The following is a 17,095-nucleotide window of genomic DNA, read 5'->3' as shown; positions in this document are numbered from 1 at the left end:
AATCACGGAAATCGAAAAGTTAAGCTAAACCGTGTCCAAAAGTCAAAGCATAGGCACAAATGAATGGAATAAAGAAATTTATCGAAGACCGATGCTTGGATGCAACGCTTTAAGATACACTGACCAGATGTCGCTTACAGACACTACTAAACCGGGCGTTGGACGTCAGGCATCAATGCAGCAAAAAGCGTCTAGCGTGGGGCGCAGGGCACGAGAGTGGACAGCAACCGAGCTGGAGGACTGCTGCCTGGTGGTGGAGGAGAGATCATGCTGGGGTTCATGTCAGTTGCAGCGCTTTCACAGCGGATTACAGCAAAGTTGACGACGTCTTCAATACTAAATTCGCAAATTCGACTTGATGAGAAGTCACAATAACAACAGTGAAACAGTGCTGCACTTCTAGGTTACGGCCAATAATAGAATGTCTGGCTTGGAGGCTCTCGGTGCACTAGCCGCTGTCTTACAGACAATCGACAATTGCCTTCAAGCTACATTGTCTATCCAGAGGCGTTATAAGGATGTACGCAATGCGCCAAATGCAATCGCTCAACACAGATGTGAAATCGAGCAGCTTGTGGAGATAGTGCAACAAATGCGCAATTACTCACCCTTTCAGACAGCCCTTGTTATCTCCAACTTAGCCAGCGTATCTAATCACGCACAAGCCTTACTTGGAAGCCTAGATCAACTGACCCCGAAAACTAGCGAGGGGAGGTTAGGAAGAAACTGGAAGAGCCTCAAATTCGTCTACAGACAGAGGACCATCGAATCCAGCTTTAAGGCCCTGGATAGGAAAAGAACTTCGTTGTGTCTTTGCATTGCAAACGTGGATGCTCAGATTTCGCAAACAATCCTTGCGAATATGAACATCTTGGGGACAAAGCTAGATACAATGCAACAGGATCAACGCAAGTACCATAACCTCCAACCACTCTTTGACTGACACATTCCAGAGATATTTTCGAACGCACCTAGCACAGCTTTCAACACACTCCCAGCGTTCAGAACAGTCGGTTTTGTCGGTCGTGAAGTTCTTCTACGGCAAGTGGAATCAGCTCTGAACGCCCAAGAAGCGACCATTGCAACTTGCGTCCTAGTAGGGATGGCTGGATCCGGAAAGACCCAACTTGCCCTCAGATATTGCGAGAGGCAGTCCGCAAGACGACGATTTATTTTTTGGATCAATGCGGAGAGCGAGCAGAGTACAAGAAGAGCATTCAGCAGTCTTGCCGATGACTTTGCAGCTCAAAGTCACATCGTGATGACGTCCTCGGACTTAGATGCGAAGGTTCGCTATGCTGTACGTAGTATGAGCGATCTGAAGTCGCCTTGGATATTGGTCTTTGACAACTACGACGACCCAGCAAGTTTTCCAGGTCTCCGATCCTTTATGCCATCCATAACATCTTCCGCATGTGGTACCGTGCTAGTAACCAGTCGTCATCTAGATGTTGTTCGACTTGGAGGTAGCAAGATTGAAGTCGGGCCAATGGAGGAAGAAGAAGGAATCGACCTCCTTCTGGCTCGAGCTTGCCCCTTGGTCTCGACCGAAAACCGGAATCTTGCGAGGCCAATTGTTTGCCGTCTTGGTGGCTTAGCCCTCGCATTAGATCAAGCTGGTAGCTATCTACAAAAGACGAGAATACCGCTTCCGGACTTCAATGAGCACTTCGAGGCACAAAAGAACTACATGTTACGACATACACCTTTATTGTGGAACTACACGAGACAGTCAGGAGAAGGAGAAACCGAGTCAAGATTAAATGTTTTCACCACTTGGGAATTGTCGTTTAAATTTCTTCAAAGAATTTCTCGACCATACCAAGTCGATTTCACGATGCTCTTGGGCTTTCTCCACTGCACCAGCATCTCTGAAAAGCTGTTTCGAATTCACCACAAGAGCATCTGCCTTCCACTTGAGTCAGAAGGTGCCACAGCAGAATTCACTAACTCTGGTTCGCAGACTTGGAGCGAAGGCTTTACTGATCAAGTTGGCAGATGGAACTGGATCTCGTTCAGAACATTTTTGTCTACACTGCACAACCTTTCCCTTATTCAGGGGTTCTCAGTAATAGAGGACAAGATCTGCTTGTTTGCTTTACACCCAGTGGTTGCTGACTGGATTAAACTGCGGGTGGACATTTGTGCGCGTAAGCGATATACGATCGAAGCTGCAAGCATTTGCCACAGCGTTATCGTTTCTGATGAGCTCTCCGAGTTCTCACCGAAAGACAAGCAAGATCTCTTAAGGCATATGGATGAATGTCTTAAGAATGAAGCCTTCGACAGGGCAGAGCTCTGCTCACAGACGATCATAGTCAACTCTTTCGCAGATTTCTATCACTCCCAAGGACGTTATGAACAAGCTGCAGGCTTATATCAGCAGTTGCTCGAGCATCCATTTTGCGTTGATCCTATTCAGCAGGCGCGAATAAATCATGTGTTGGCCATACTTTATCATTCTCTCGGCCGGTATCAGGATGCAGAGTCTTTGCACAGACGTGTACTAGCGGAGCGTGAAGCGCATCTAGGAAGGGCACATAAGGAAACCCTATGCACAATCGAATCCCTGGCTAATCTCTATCGATCCGGCGGGAGGTATTCAGAGGCGGAAAACTTGTATACCGAGGTTCTCAAGGAGCGCGAGAATCTACTTGGCGTAGACGATCCGGATACCATGCAGGTTGTGTCAGAGCTCGCTAATAATCGCCGATCTGAAGGTCGGTATGAGGACGCTGAAAACCTATACCGTCGAGCACTGGCAGTCTACGAAAGCAAGCTGGGTCATCATCATTCCACAACAATCACCTTAGTAAATGACATGGCAAGTTGCTTTCAATCTCAGGGCCGATACTTCGATGCTGAAGTCATGTACCTGCGGGCTCTGAAGGAGCGCAGGACGAATTTGGGGGACACACATCCAGATACACTTTGGACTATGGCAGATCTCGCAAACAACTTCCAGTCGCAGGGACGATATCACGAGGCGGAGACATTATACCGCAAGACAGTGTCATGCGATGAATTGGTATATGGGATGGACCACCCAGAGACTCTGTGGGCGCTCGATGGTCTAGCTAATGTTGTTCGACAGCAACATCATTACGATGAAGCGCAGAGTTTGTACGAACGAGCACTTTCAGGCCGTGAGAAGCGCTTGGGGTTCAATCACCATAACACTTTACGGACTCTGGTGGGCTTGGGACTGGTTTTTGGAGAACAGGGTAAATTAGATGAAGCTGAGCCCTTGTATGAACGTGCTCTTCAGGGTTTTCGACAGCAGTTTGGCCCCGACCACCCAAAGACCCTCAACGTAATCCACATTTTGGCACAGAATTATGCCTCGAAAGGAGCATACACAGAAGCAGAAGAGCTTTATCTTACTGCTCTTGCAGGCTTGAACATCCGCCTGGGTCCCGATCATGCTCGGACTTTGCAGGTGGCTCATCATCTGGAAACCTTGTCGTGTATTCCAGAGTCTCAACTGCACACATCTTGCAGTTGAAATATGGAATATTGGAGAGTATTTGCGATCATACTCACCGGTGAATGTTTTCAAATGTACGGGATATATTGTATGCTGCCATGTCTTATCATAGGTAGGGTTGATAGCTTATTCAATGGCGGATCAGGAGCTTTGATATTCTTACGGGCATGGGGGAAGATTGGTGGTATAGTAGGTCGGAGGGCTAAGTCGGGGTCGTGCCCGAAGGACAACTTCCTCCTTCGAGTGGCGTTAGGTCATAGAACCTCTTCCTCCACTAACATCTCGCAGCATTAGGGGGTTGATCAGGCGTCAGTCACATGCCCTGTCACTCGCATAGGCACAGGCACATTTAGCTTCAAAGCCTTTGCCAGTAACCAATTTATTGCATCGTACTTGTAACTTGAAAGCCTTTCTGTCTGAATTACGAATTTTGGTCTCCTAGATAGTTCCACTCAACCTCAATGCTTTGTTCGAGCTTTATAGAGAACTTGTCTAGAACTCGGGACCTTGTCAAACACAATTGTGATGGCCATCTATCATCCTTTACATTCAACCTCTAATGCAATCCAGATCAGGCTTTGCTCCCTATTACCAGGAAGTTTCGGAGATCGCATAAATTGTCGCATCACTAATTTCGATCTCAATTCTACACTCGAATTTGAAGCACTTTCATACACATGGGGTGATTTGAGAGAGCGGATCCCTATCGAAGCTGATAGCGAAACGATACTCATCACAAAAAGTATTGCAACCGCTTTAGAGTATCTCAGGAGCGAATCGGATTCTCGATATCTTTGGATTGATGCCATTTCGATAGATCAGGAGAACAACGACGAACGGAACAGTCAAGTTGCTCTGATGAGGAGGATCTATCGTTCCGCAATGCGAGTGATTTCATGGCTGGGAATTCGAGATTCATCCATGGACGCATTTGTCGAAATGGAGCATGTAATCCTGCTTTTTCAGCGTGTAAGGTTCTTGAAGGCACATCGGCCTTCACACGATTATCTTGAAAGGAACGGCACTCAAGAACCGCACCACGCTCTTCAAGATCACAAAAATACTTTCCATAATGGTCTCTATTCTCTTCAGCTCTTAATCGGAGAAAGTGAAAGGGAGAAGCCTTCATATTGGCATAGATATCGGATCATTCAAGACAAAGCAAGGCAGAGAACTAGGATCCGTGGTCCTTTGGAATTGCTTACCCTTCTGCGCCACAATAGATCTCGTTTTTGCAAAGACGAGAGAGGGACTAAGTGTACTCTGTATTTGGACTCTCGAATATTGGAGATTCTCACCATCCTGGTCTTGTGATCGACTGCATCATTGCTTAGTTTACCCTCCTGGGTGCCAAATTGGGGCACTCAGATGAGCTCAGATGATTGTTATCGACCTATATCGTTCGGAGATCAGAGAGCTACCGGTGCTATGCTAGCGAGTTACAGATTTGGGAAGGATGACACGAAATATATCTTGTCTACAACTGGCCTCTGCGTCGGGTCAATTCTGGAACGTAAAGATCCCTTAATCAAGTTCGATGCAGATAAAGTCCGAGAATACGATGCAGCCTCTCAATTGATCCAGTATACCAGTGTGCACCACCAGCTATCACAAGCTTTTAAGGAAATGGTATCGGTATTGCATCCGAAACCATTAACGGGCGACTTGTCCCAACGCAGATGCTCACTTGGACTTCTCCGATATGATATGAATGACTCTTTCCAGAATATAATGGACGAGGTAGAACTCAATACAGATCCTTGTAGGGTCTTCGAAGGGTTGATCAAATTTCCAGGAAGTCGGTTTTGTTATAAGATGAGTTCCAGTATCAGCGGCCAATCCAAGTTCGCAATGCAACATAGTTCATTAGTAGAGTCAACCGAAGTCGCAGATAGAATTATTAGGATGGCACCCTCTCGAGTCGTCCGAAAGGGCGATCTCGTCTGTTTACTCCTCGGATGTAGTGCGCCTCTGATTCTCTGGCCGTGTGGGAATCGATATCTACTGATTTGCGCAGCTTATGTCGATAATCTCATGGGCGGCAGTGCCATGACATATCTCATTAATGACTTGCTCGACCTTGCAAAATTTGACCTTCAGCAGATAGACTATGTGTTGGATCGCCGCCATCGCTCATGCTACTGGAAATTTGAAGAACCATCGTGTTCAACTGCTTCAGAGCGTCGAATAGGTGGTTCCACAAAATAAGGAAGTTAGAGGGGGATATACACCTTCCCTGACGGCTGTATAACAGACCTATACTGGTAAGAGAACAACCTCCGTGACCAAGGATCTCAGAGGCCGTCGCGACCTCCAACTTGTGTGTCAAGGGGGTAGCCTCGCCACAGCCTCGCCAAGATCACTGCGACGCACGTAACCCAGCTGCCTTGTGGTAGTAGGTAAGGCGGCGAAACTTATTTTCTAAAAAAGATGCGGACGTGGCTACTGTTAAGTTGTAACCAGCTTTCTGCTAAATGAGCCTGGTAGGCTGGGTCATTGGTTGTGCATGGGAAAAACAGATCTAGGAATGATGCCAACTGCAAATGTCGCATGACAATCAGTAATCCGATGATACCTCGTTGAAGTATAGGATGCCTCGTGCCTTGCACAGCCCCCGCCTCCCCGCATACACAGCTCTAGCCTGGTCACCGCCGGTCTGCTTTCTTAATGTGCGTCATTGGTCATAGCAACGACACCTTAAAAATATGACCTTGCCTTGCTCTATACTAGAAAGACTTTCCAAGTTATGGATTACAACATCTGAAAGCATTGTATCCGCTACAATTCTATTATTATTAGTCTCTTCAAATTCAAAGCCGTCAAAGTCTATGATTAAGGTTGTCAAGAATATCTAGAATGTCAAGAATATCATATCCTTGCCCCTAGCTCACGTCGACCTCTCTGGAGCTTTCATTTTGCTGATTACATATTAGATCGAATCAGTCCCGGCGCCCGGCACTGCAACTTGAAAAGATGTCTGAGCAGATTGAATATGACCAGATCAAGAAGCTGAAGAGCACGTTCATGTAAGTGGACGAGTCAAAATTGCTGGAGCAGTACCGAGAGTTCCGTAAACAAAATAGTTCATCTGGCACAACGGCAAAAGAGACCAGGGAGACCGGAACGGCATTTGTAACTGCACTGGAGGAGAAACAGAAGCAACTTCAGCAATTAGAAGAACAGCAAACGCAGCAGCAGGCAAAATGAAAGAATTAGCAGCTACACCAGCGGTTGGGAATCAAGTTTAGTTATGATAGGAATGATCCTGAAGTAAAAGGACAAGAGGTAAACTTAGACGTTTCAAGGTCTTGATCGCTCACATAGCGTAAATTACCCATAACAAAGATCACCTGATTGAAATCAGATACGTGCTTCGGTCCATCTTCCTTTCAGTTGTCCTCTAACTACAGGCTACCTGGCGCAGAGCCCTGTTGGAGTTCAAGGCTATTGGGGTTGCAGGGCCGCTCTAGGATGCGGAGCCCATTTTGATGTCTTGCGCCATCGTATCGATATTTTATGAAACCTGACAAAGGCTGCATTTTTTTGCGAATTCGCAATCAAAACTTCGGCGCGAGACCTGAAGGTTATGCCTCAGTTTTCCGAGGGGTTTGATTTTGTCTCCGAGCAGAAAAACTTGTGCTCCGTACCAGGAGCATCTTGATCCCCAGAAGCCCGTTCCGGGACCAGGGCCCCTGCTCCCTCGATTCGTTTCAGTTAAGCCTTCAACACCGTCGGGGCTTTTCCAACTACTTTCGTTCTCGCAATCACGCGGCACTGTTCTAGGCTAGTAGAGATGCTGCTTCAGTCTCCAGATCATGTCTTCTGCCTCCATGGCGCGTGACGAGATACGTACTGAGTAGCACCGCTCATCCGATCCCATGTAGAAATTAGCTGAATGGCAGATTCCCCCATTTGTACCAATACCATCGCGGCACCGACTGATCTCCCCACGTCGGTGCTCCCAGCCTCAGCAGCCATCTTACCGCGATGGCTATAATAACCACAGCCTGAAGGGCGAGGAAGACAACGCTAAGTGTGCCTGGCGCGCCCGACATGCGCCTCGTTTCGAGGTACTGCGGATAGAATTGCCACAAGACCAAGAACAGGGCGACCCATGCATTCACGATCAGGGTAAAGCAGATGAAGACTGCAGTTCCCATCTCTCGCGGGGACGGTTTGGGAAGAGCGATGAGCATAGCTAGGGATAGGAACCATGCGGCATAGGTGAAAGCAATAGCAGCGATGGCGGTGCTAGCCTTGTTGTTAAAGAGGCTTGCCGGTTTACTGCTGGAAGGGTAAGAGGCGAACAAGGTCGTCCTAGATGCCCGTAAGTATATAATCCAAGGAATGGGTCGGAGGATACTGAACGGGCGGCGTTATTGAGCATAACCACTGTAGAGCCACTTGCAGCAGCCCTAGGATACCACCTAAGGCTCTGGAACCTGTTAACTTTCCGTCACCAATGAGTGCCGGAACGGGCTCCTCGGTAGTAGGATATACATAGGCTGCAAATAGGAGTGCGTGCGCAAATTAAATGTTACTGTAGATGGCATTTAAGAGGACAAAGTATAAAGATATACCCTGGGTAGAACCATGGCGTATAATACGGGCGATTTGGGGGAGATAGACGGCCATAATGGCAACGAGAAGGACACTAGAGAATGGGTTAGTTTGATGAAAACGTGGCTCTGGTTCTCTATATGGATGGGCGTGGTTCTCATATTTAGTGTGACGGTGGTATTCAGCATCATTCAAAGTGTGACGAGCATTATGCAAATCCAAGTCGTGTATCAAGTTAAAAGTGGATGATGCGAATCTATTAACAATATGAACACTCCAGGACACTTCTCTGGCCAATTTCATGTTCTTAGATTCTCTGAGCGGTGCAGTCGGCGCTACTTTGGACGAGTATCAAAAGGAGCGTTCCATCAGTTCCATTCACGTAAATCAGCCTTGGAGTAAGTCAAGATATCTCTTGTAACGGGAAGGTGACAAATTTTTCCTGATGGTGCATGTCTAGTACCGGGCGAAAGCAGCTGATGATACCTCTATGGTCGTGGTCCTGCCAAATCAAGACATCTTCAAATAATATATTTCAGGCGAGGAACAGCACGAACCAGTTAGCAGCGTCATCGTTATCGAGCACAATTTGGCCCCCTGGCTTCCCAGTTTTTGGTGTTTCGCATGCTCGGAAGACAGAAGGAAAAATGAGAGAGGACCGCCGCAGAATGGGGGCTTCCAGTTGACTCTGTTAAGGTAACCTACCACGAGGGATCTGCTTGGAGATCCCAGCTCTAGTGAGGGCCCGAAATGGCCTATCCAAGATGCTATCGTGTAAAGTCACTTCGACGTCGTTTAGACGAATACGGCTACGCTAGAGACTAGAGCCGAAATAGAAGCAAATAAGACCGTTAAGGGTAGGGGGGAAGGGAGTAGAAGGGTGGAGCGAGGGAGTTGAATAGTTGCTAGCCCGGGAGTAGAGCGGTGGCGGATAAGTCAGCACAAGTGTTGAGAAGTATAGTTGGAGGATTCTATACATATAGAGAGAAAGAGAGAGGGAAATGAAAGTGACATCGATCGCCGAATGAAGAAGAACGCCGACCTCAGGTGATACATAAGCTAAAGCATTCATGTCAAAGATTTAATTTGATGTTGTTCTTGATTCCCCTCATCCTGAACCGCGGCTGGTTGAACCCCATCTCCGAGAAATGAATGAGTGGTCTAGCTAGTCCTGCAGGGCCAAACTTCTTAGTTATTTTATCATAGAGCCCGTTCCATGCTTCACCTAGACCTACTCCAGTCAAGCAGAAGTGTTCCCTCCAAATCTCGATCGCCTCGAATATCCAAGGCTCCAACGTCGCTTGATCTGGGTGTTAGAACATAGTACAGTACTAGTATGCCATTCACCCACACGTCACTCGCAGGCTTCGTCTGGGGAGTTGATGAACTCGATCGACGGCAAGAGATCCTCGAGGCTCTTGCTCAAAATCCGCTGAAGACAATATGTCGCAATCCATATCGACTGTCTCGGAAGGAGCTATGGACATTGAGAATGAAGCAAAATCTGGAACTTCTTGAGCTCAAGATGCGTCTGGGTTGGAGCGCCCAGCATTATCTTGACGCTCTGAGAATAGTGTGTCCTGATGTGGCATCGACAAGCCCGAATTACAGAAGTAGGTTACCGCCAGGCTTCTGATGATGGATGAATGGCACTTGGACCTTCAAGAACTTGAAGCTGATGATTTGAGCACAGTATTCTTGAAAAACCTCCAGGCTCAGATGAGTTCCGAACAGCAGGCGTACTGGATACCGAAAGCACAGAATTTCGAGATTTGTGGCACCTACGCTCAGACCGAGCTTGGACATGGCAGCAATGTCAGAGAAATCGAGACGACTGCCACCTTTGATGCACAGACGGATGAAATCGTACTTAACTCGCCCACCTTGTCGAGCCATAAGTACTGGATTGGGGGCCTTGGTGTTATGGCGACGCATACTCTCGTCGTTGCGAGGCTGATTGTATCCGGAAAGGAATTGGGGAACCATGTCTTCTTGGTTCAAGTCCGCGATGTGCAGACTCACGAACTTGTTCCAAATGTCCACATTTACGAACAGGGAGAGAAAACTCTCGGGACATTTGCATCAATGGACAACGGGGTCATGAGATTCACGAACAATCGGATCCCGAGGTCTCAAATGCTCGCAGGGTATGTCCGTCTAGACCGTGACGGCACTTATCATAAGAGCGAGAACAAGATGCATTCGTATACGTCGATGGTTATTGTCAGAGGTTTGATGTCGCGAGAAATCGGGCAAGATGTCTCCAAGGCCATCGTCATCGCTCTTAGGTATGCTGCATTTCGAAGGCAATTCAATAGGAAAGACGGCGCGGAGACTCGAGTCATTGAATACGCGAGCGTTAGGAACAGGCTCTTTCCTGCACTATGCCGTGTAAGCAATGCCCTGGATCTTTCTTTGCACCGGTCTGCTAATTGTTTGAAAGGCCATAACAATGATGCTCGTCGGCAGAGAAATCCGTGACCAGGTCGAACATCTGAAGGATAACAATCTGGAAAACCTTCACCTACAGACAGTTGGTGTCAAGGTTTGGGCTACTGAGCGTGGTGTCCGAGATGTTGAAGTAGCTCGCCTCAGTTGCGGAGGCCATGGTGAGTTTTGGTAGTGCCCAGTTTATTACGCAAACCTCTGATACACCTTCAGGGAATATGGCTGCAGCTGGGCTTGGTTCAATTTACGCCCAGCTGTCAGCAAGCAGGACGTATGAGGGAGACAACTACGTCTTGTCACAGCAGATTGGTAACGCCGTCAATAAGCATTGGAACAAGTAAGCGAATTCACCATATTCAACCTGAAGTACTTACTAGAGCGCTTATCTCGACCCAGTAATACTGAGAGCTCAATCCCTGCTCTGTCTTATCTTGTTCGTCTTAGGCACAGAGCAAAAATGGAGAGCAGATTAGAGGCACGTGGCTTAGAGTTCTTTCTGAATCCAAGCATTCAGGAAGATTTCCTCGAACACCGTACCGCTCTTTTAGCAAGGAGGCACATATCAGACACCAGTGCAGGGCGCGACACAAGCTTCGACGTGTTCCAGCTGACCATGGCTCACGCTGACCTAGTCTACTGGCGAGGTCTCCAGAGCCAAACCAAGTACACGCCAAAGGGCCATGAGTCTTCCATCAAGGCACTAGTACAGTTGGTAAGTGCATATATAACCCAGTTCTCACTATAATGTTTGGACCACAAGCTGACGCTCATAGTTCGCCCTCACCGCAATGCTGGAAGGTCTCGATGCTTTTGCAGGATCCACTTACCTCTCTGAGTCTGACATCTCCATTCTTCGGGAAATGCACGGGCAACATATCTCGTCGTTCCACGTGCATGCCGATTCCATCGTTGACGCACTTGGATTTACGGAGATGGAGCTTAATAGCGCCTTCGCAAAGGATAACCAGACGCCATATGAGGCCCTTTTGGAGACGGCAAAACAGAGCGAGCTGAATGACAATAACTTTATGCGACCAAGTATTGCGAAAGCAAGAAATATGTGGAAGAAGTATCAAACCACCCAGGCCAAACTTTAGAGGAATCTTCAATAAATTTGCTCAACGTGGGCATGTTCTGGTCCATAAATCGGCATGCCAACGCCACCGCGTGGAAGTCCAGGAAATACTCACGGGCTGGAACCTGGATGAGCTGCTTGGAAACCTCCTTCAGACTACTTCGGTAAGTATGCTGCTTGGTTCCGTGCTGTGAACTGGCCATATAGAAAATAAAATGTCCCTCGGGACCACAGTTTGCTTTTCGCTCGTCAGTTTTCTCATGCCCAGGAACACTGGTACAATTATGCATATTACTGACGCGAACACAGTCGGCCAGTCCGTAATTGTCAGCTTCATTCACATTTTCTTCGTTGCTTTGGAAAGAATCCTCCACCTTGCAAGTTCGTCGTTTACCCTCCTAGCCGTTCTTTCACTTTCAAACCTCGGAGTTGTTGCTGCCTTCGCCAGGTCAGCCGATTTTGTATTACCGGCTAGCAGAAATGGATTGCTAGTCGACAGCATACGCGATCGCGGGGTGAAAGGGCGTGGTTTTCAATCTTTGATTCTTGTCGGAAATGCGTGACTCATCGAGCTCGTACCATATCATGGATAGTATCTGCTGAGTTAAAAGCAAAGGGTAACGAAAACAAAAGAAACGTGGAAAGAATCAATGATGAAGGATATTATTGGAGAGGGTGAAAGGTCAGAGGTTCGGCTATCGACCCGGCCTTCCACTATTTCATGGTTAACAAATATGTGCAGCTCAGTTGGTGACTAGGCATTTATATACTCGGTAGATTAAAATTAGTGTACCCTTCAGGTGCCATCATGTATGTGTTGGTATAGATCAAGCCATACATTTCAATCTCAGTGTACTCACCCATGTCAAGTCGTGGTGATGCTGCAAAAGTCCATTCTACCGACCAGTCCACTCCCTGGGAAGATGGCGTGCTTATCGTTGTCTGCTGATATCGTCGTCTGCTGATATCGTCGTCTGCTGATATCGTCGTCTGCTGATATCGTCGTCTCCTGATATCGTGTCTAGATATAAAATCTCGGAGGGACCCATGCCTCTTCTACCAGTCTGTTTATCAATGCTAAATTCCCATGTAGACCCCAATTTAAAAGAGATCGTGAAACGCCGCGTCTATCATATCGTGAATGCTGTGTCGTGGAGTGGTTAAATCCAACTCATTATCCTTTAGACTGGAATTATATCATGATCAACCAGGCGCCACTCAAAAATGTAGAAATAAGAGTGCCAATTAACATGGCTGAGAGCCTGGTGATACCATTGGTACTGCTTGGGCTGGCACTGCTCCCAGTTTTTGAGGCAGCGTTACTCTGGGTCGACGATGCCGCCGGTGCATCCACAGTGTTTGTTCCCACTGGTGTCTCTGCAGGTTGTGCGTCTTGCCTGGTGCTGGCCAGGGCCTCACAAGCACTGCGATTAGGTGGCAACTGGCCGAGTGGTGAGCCAATATTGGCGATGATTGCTTCAGTATCTCGGACATTCACGGAAACAGTACCATCATTATTAATCCTGACACGGTGTTCTGTGTCGTTGACGCGTGTAGGCAAACCATCGCCACTCTCCTCATAGCTGATACCATTGAAAGTCGTGCCGTGAAATGCATCGGCTCCTTCGTTGGTCAAATAGGCGAGGTAAAGATCTTGGCCTGCAAATTGCGATGGGAGGGCTAGGTCGAAGGTTAAGCTGGGTTTGTTGGTCTCGGAGACATTGGCTTCATTTGAGTTGATCAACACAATGGAGGCGAGTGTGCCGTCCTGATATACAGAGTATGCGGCGCTGCGTCCGGCATATTCCGCAGGCGCATCTTGCAAGATGTATCCGCCGATTTGAGCCTGGCAAGTCGGCCCAATGAGCTGATCAAAGGCCACAAAAGAATAGTAGTTGGGCCGCACGAAAGGCTCATTGCCATATATGTTGATAGGTTGCCATGCACTCGCGTTACTATTGTCTGTCATATGCATGCCCACCATCGTGATATTGAGCGTGGCTGCATAGAGCAAGAAATTCAGTGACCACAGGGCAGCCCCAAAGACATCGGTGATCCCATGTAAGCCGATGGGGCCAACAACACCCATCTCACGCAGGGCATAAGGAATGCCGGTGTTCTGGGCCTGTCGGATCTGCTCTACCCAAGCACCAAATTGATCATTAGTCGTTGATAGAGTCATAAAGTGATATTGGGTAATTGGGTACGTAGAAACCCCAATATAGTAGTAGTAATCGTGTTGGTTCCAGCTGGCGACATAAGACTCGGTGGAATCGTTGGCGATCGCTGTGATCCCAAATTCGTCCAGGTTATCGATCATGAAGCTTGTACCAATGGTCGAAGCAGTGGTGCCGGGCTCAAAGAAATTGCTTGGTAGACTATTGGGTCGTAAAACCTGCTCCCAGACGGCATTGGCGCGGTCTAACCACTGCTGGGTATAGACCTGGCCACCCCAAGGGCCTGTGCGAAAACCGTTTTCGAGGTAGAGATCTGGCTCGTTTCCAATTTCAAAGGAGACGAGATTAACATCAGTGAGCCGATTGACAGCTTGCTCCGCCATCGTTACAATCTGTTCAATGTAGTCATCCTCTTGATATGCCAGATTCAGACCAAATGTGATGGGAGTATTGCTAGGAAACCGGTTCAACACCTCGAAGTACCGAGGCCCTATAATCATGTGGTCCGAAGCAAAGGCACCTTGACCCGTTTCGTCAGGATTGAGCTTCCAACTATAGTCATTGTAATTCTCATCCCAGACGAAATAGTCCTGTGTGTTGCCTCCAACACGCAGATGTGGCGGAGTGCCCGTATAGTTTGCCAGGTTTTCTATCAAGTTTTTGGTCAGGACATTCTCTTCCTGGCCTCCGGTAAAGGAGAAGAGGTTCGATGGTTCGATTCCAAAGCCGGCGAACGATGGACTGATGAAGTCGGAGGCGCCAGCAGTTGGCTGTGCCGTAATCGCAAGACTGACTGTGGCTTGCGAGGTGGCAAGCGATAAGATCGAGGCTCCTGCAACGAGCGACAGAAAACGAGAGTACATGGCAACGGAGCCTTCAACAGCGACACAACAGCTGCCTGCACGAGGAAAACGACGACAGGAGACACACGAGAACGCCGACAGCAACTTCAAAAGATATTTTGTCTATTAGAACAAGCAGGGCAACAAACCGGAAACCCAAAAAGTCGATGAAGGTTTGAACATGGCTCATTGAAAAGTCCCCTCACGCCAACCATGGAGATCTCTTGCGATGATGCAGGAAGCACAATCCCAGTGGCCAGTGGCCGCGCAATGATGGCGGGCCAGTGCTGCCAAATATTGAAGGTGGTTGGGTCGGTTGGAGGTGTATGCCGTCATCTCAAGCTTGGGTCAAGCCCCGAGTTCGCCTAGTCTCAACCTCTCAAGCAGAATACTGGGCATGGTGGGGATGATAACGGAGGATAAGAGAGATTGCGTTCCAAGGCAAAAGCCCTCATTCCAGTGCGGCTCTCAAGCCTCAGCACAGTGTTTTGCGACAATATGAAGGGCTAAATGGCCCAGAAGTGCCAATCCTCTCCCCAGCCTCAGCCCTCCTTGGGATATCTTGAGTGTTTCCACACCCAAGCTGCCAATAAGGCCCAGGGTACGTGGTGGCTTCGCAGTGGAGCCGACCAAGAACTCCACGAGAGACGGTCAGTAGAGAGGCAGGAGGTAATGGAGAATCAGGTGCCCTCAACAAACTGCCTAGTACTGTAAACCTCACGTCGAACAGGAAGAGACGAGGAACCGGAAGGCATGGCATGGGGAAGCAAGTCAAGGAACTCTCGGGTGAGTCGACTCGATGCAACACCACACACTTTGCACTCTCTACTCGGTGCTCTGTATGTATTCCTCGTATCGTGAACGAATGAGAGAGTTTCACTAGACTCGAACACACGGGACGCCCAGGAGGACAAGGAACGGTGACGCCAACGGTGACGCCTCGAAGGAGCAGTGCGGGGAAGGAGCTCCCCTAAGCTACCCGGCGACAAGCACCTGTCTGGTGACGGGCTGCATCCAAGTTGGGTGGTGTGGGCGGGTACCTGAGGACGGCACAGGCTACGCAACCAACAGCCCAAAAGTCCAACAAAGCCGGATCGTAAATCCGAATTAGTTATCTAGCCATCCGTATTCCGTCCCTCGTATCTGGGTGGCTAGGTCTGTAGGTAGTACAGTAGCATCAGTCCGACTAGCTACTCCTCATCAACTGCGAGGAGATCTCATGTTCGCAACGGATGTCCTGCACATTGGCGCCAGGCCTAAGGGGTAGTGAGCGGCTAGTTCTGCAGCTCTTACCCCGACTTTGTGAATTTGTCAGAGGGCGCTGACGCTCACGTAGCGAGCAATTGAGGCTTGCCATCACGAGGACAAAAGACAAACCCCGATAGGGAGCAGCTAGGGCTGCTGTGTGTGCTGGCGTTTACATAGCCTGATTATGGAGGGGTGGTGAGACTAACGCAGGGTCTCACTCCCCATTAACTGAATACGGGCGGGTTTTCTATATTCAGAAACACACCGGTTGAAGGTCGAACGGAATGGCGGATTAGAACAGAAAAGGTGATCAAAATAAAGTAGGTGGATTTGACGCAACCGAGAGGTTGAATTATTCATTAATGGTAAAAGAAGAAAAATGGTTCAAACTGCTATGGAGGCTTGTTCCACCAAATGGGGTGAACAGGTCAGCCGCTCAGGGCTCTTATCATCATGCGTGGGGCTCATTATATGCTCTCTGGCTCGAAATAGTGTACAAGATGTGTTCTGTCCTGGGACAAATCACACAATAGCAGAGTGAGAGATGGCCGTTCCTCCGCAAATGAATTAGAAGTCATGGGTATCGACTAGAAGTACAGGTGTGTGTTGATATGTTTAGTAGTAGTACATGTTGTGGGGAATGCTGACCAATGGCCGTCTGGCCAAAGGTAGAAATGAAAGCGAATCCGGATAGACCGAGAGTGTGTGAAGGTTGCTTGTTGCGGCGGAATGCCGTTTTGTAAATAGCAGGGCGTAATTCCCGAGGGCGGGATGATTAGGGATTGCGAGGACCAGACTGATATGGTGGCTCTAATGGAAGGGACGTCGAAGTGCGTAATAAGATGGACTAGGATCCGATGTTGTTGAAAGGCAGTGCTTTGAAAGATGCGATTAGTCTGCACGACGCAGGCATGTCGTGCTTCGAACGTGGAGAAGGGTGATGCCAACACATCGCTTCGTGCATAGCCTCATGCCGATGCACGAATGACCAGGCGCCAAGCGGTGGTCAACCACCTTGGAATCCAGAACAGGTTATTCGGTGCCGATAGGTTGCTGCTAGTATCTTCGTCCAAGATGGGAAGTGTCATTATTCATGCATATTTTTGGAGACAATGCACGATGATGTGGTTCCATAACCATATGCCAGCGTTGGGGAGTGAGGAGATCGGGCCCGAGTCCCGCTAGAGCCCAGCGGTAGATTTCGAAGGTCATTAGAGGCCTTTTTGACTCTCTTCATTTAGGAAGAGCTGGCAGTGGC

The 17,095-nt window shown here is 48.4% G+C and overlaps 4 protein-coding genes across 4 annotated transcripts; 3 read left to right on the top strand and 1 right to left on the bottom strand.

Annotated features, from left to right (window-relative positions):
• Positions 1-1,102: 1,102 nt before the first annotated feature.
• A1O9_00680 (uncharacterized protein) lies at positions 1,103-3,505 on the top strand (the record flags this gene model as incomplete). The annotated part of the gene is made up of 1 exon (XM_013409843.1): positions 1,103-3,505. One exon carries the CDS (start codon positions 1,103-1,105, stop codon positions 3,503-3,505), a length of 2,403 nt encoding a protein of 800 aa, XP_013265297.1.
• A 510-nt stretch (positions 3,506-4,015) lies between these two features.
• Positions 4,016-4,429, top strand: A1O9_00679 (uncharacterized protein; the record flags this gene model as incomplete). Its single annotated transcript, XM_013409842.1, has 1 exon — positions 4,016-4,429. A coding segment is annotated over one exon (414 nt), but the record flags the coding sequence as incomplete, so codon positions are not given.
• A 4,954-nt stretch (positions 4,430-9,383) lies between these two features.
• Positions 9,384-10,836, top strand: A1O9_00678 (uncharacterized protein; the record flags this gene model as incomplete). The annotated part of the gene is made up of 4 exons (XM_013409841.1): positions 9,384-9,660; positions 9,714-10,438; positions 10,491-10,656; positions 10,709-10,836. The coding sequence occupies 4 exons, from the start codon at positions 9,384-9,386 to the stop codon at positions 10,834-10,836; spliced, it is 1,296 nt and encodes a 431-aa protein (XP_013265295.1).
• Positions 10,837-12,762: 1,926 nt separating this feature from the next.
• Positions 12,763-14,610, bottom strand: A1O9_00677 (uncharacterized protein; the record flags this gene model as incomplete). Its single annotated transcript, XM_013409840.1, has 1 exon — positions 12,763-14,610. One exon carries the CDS (start codon positions 14,608-14,610, stop codon positions 12,763-12,765), a length of 1,848 nt encoding a protein of 615 aa, XP_013265294.1.
• Between the last annotated feature and the right edge of the window lie 2,485 nt (positions 14,611-17,095).

The sequence above is a fragment of the Exophiala aquamarina genome, assembly GCF_000709125.1.
Source record: "Exophiala aquamarina CBS 119918 chromosome Unknown aczIA-supercont1.1, whole genome shotgun sequence".
NCBI classification, from domain to species: Eukaryota; Fungi; Ascomycota; class Eurotiomycetes; order Chaetothyriales; family Herpotrichiellaceae; genus Exophiala; species Exophiala aquamarina.
The sequence above is the reverse complement of the archived record's forward strand: the minus strand, read 5'-3'. Positions and strand labels throughout refer to the sequence as shown.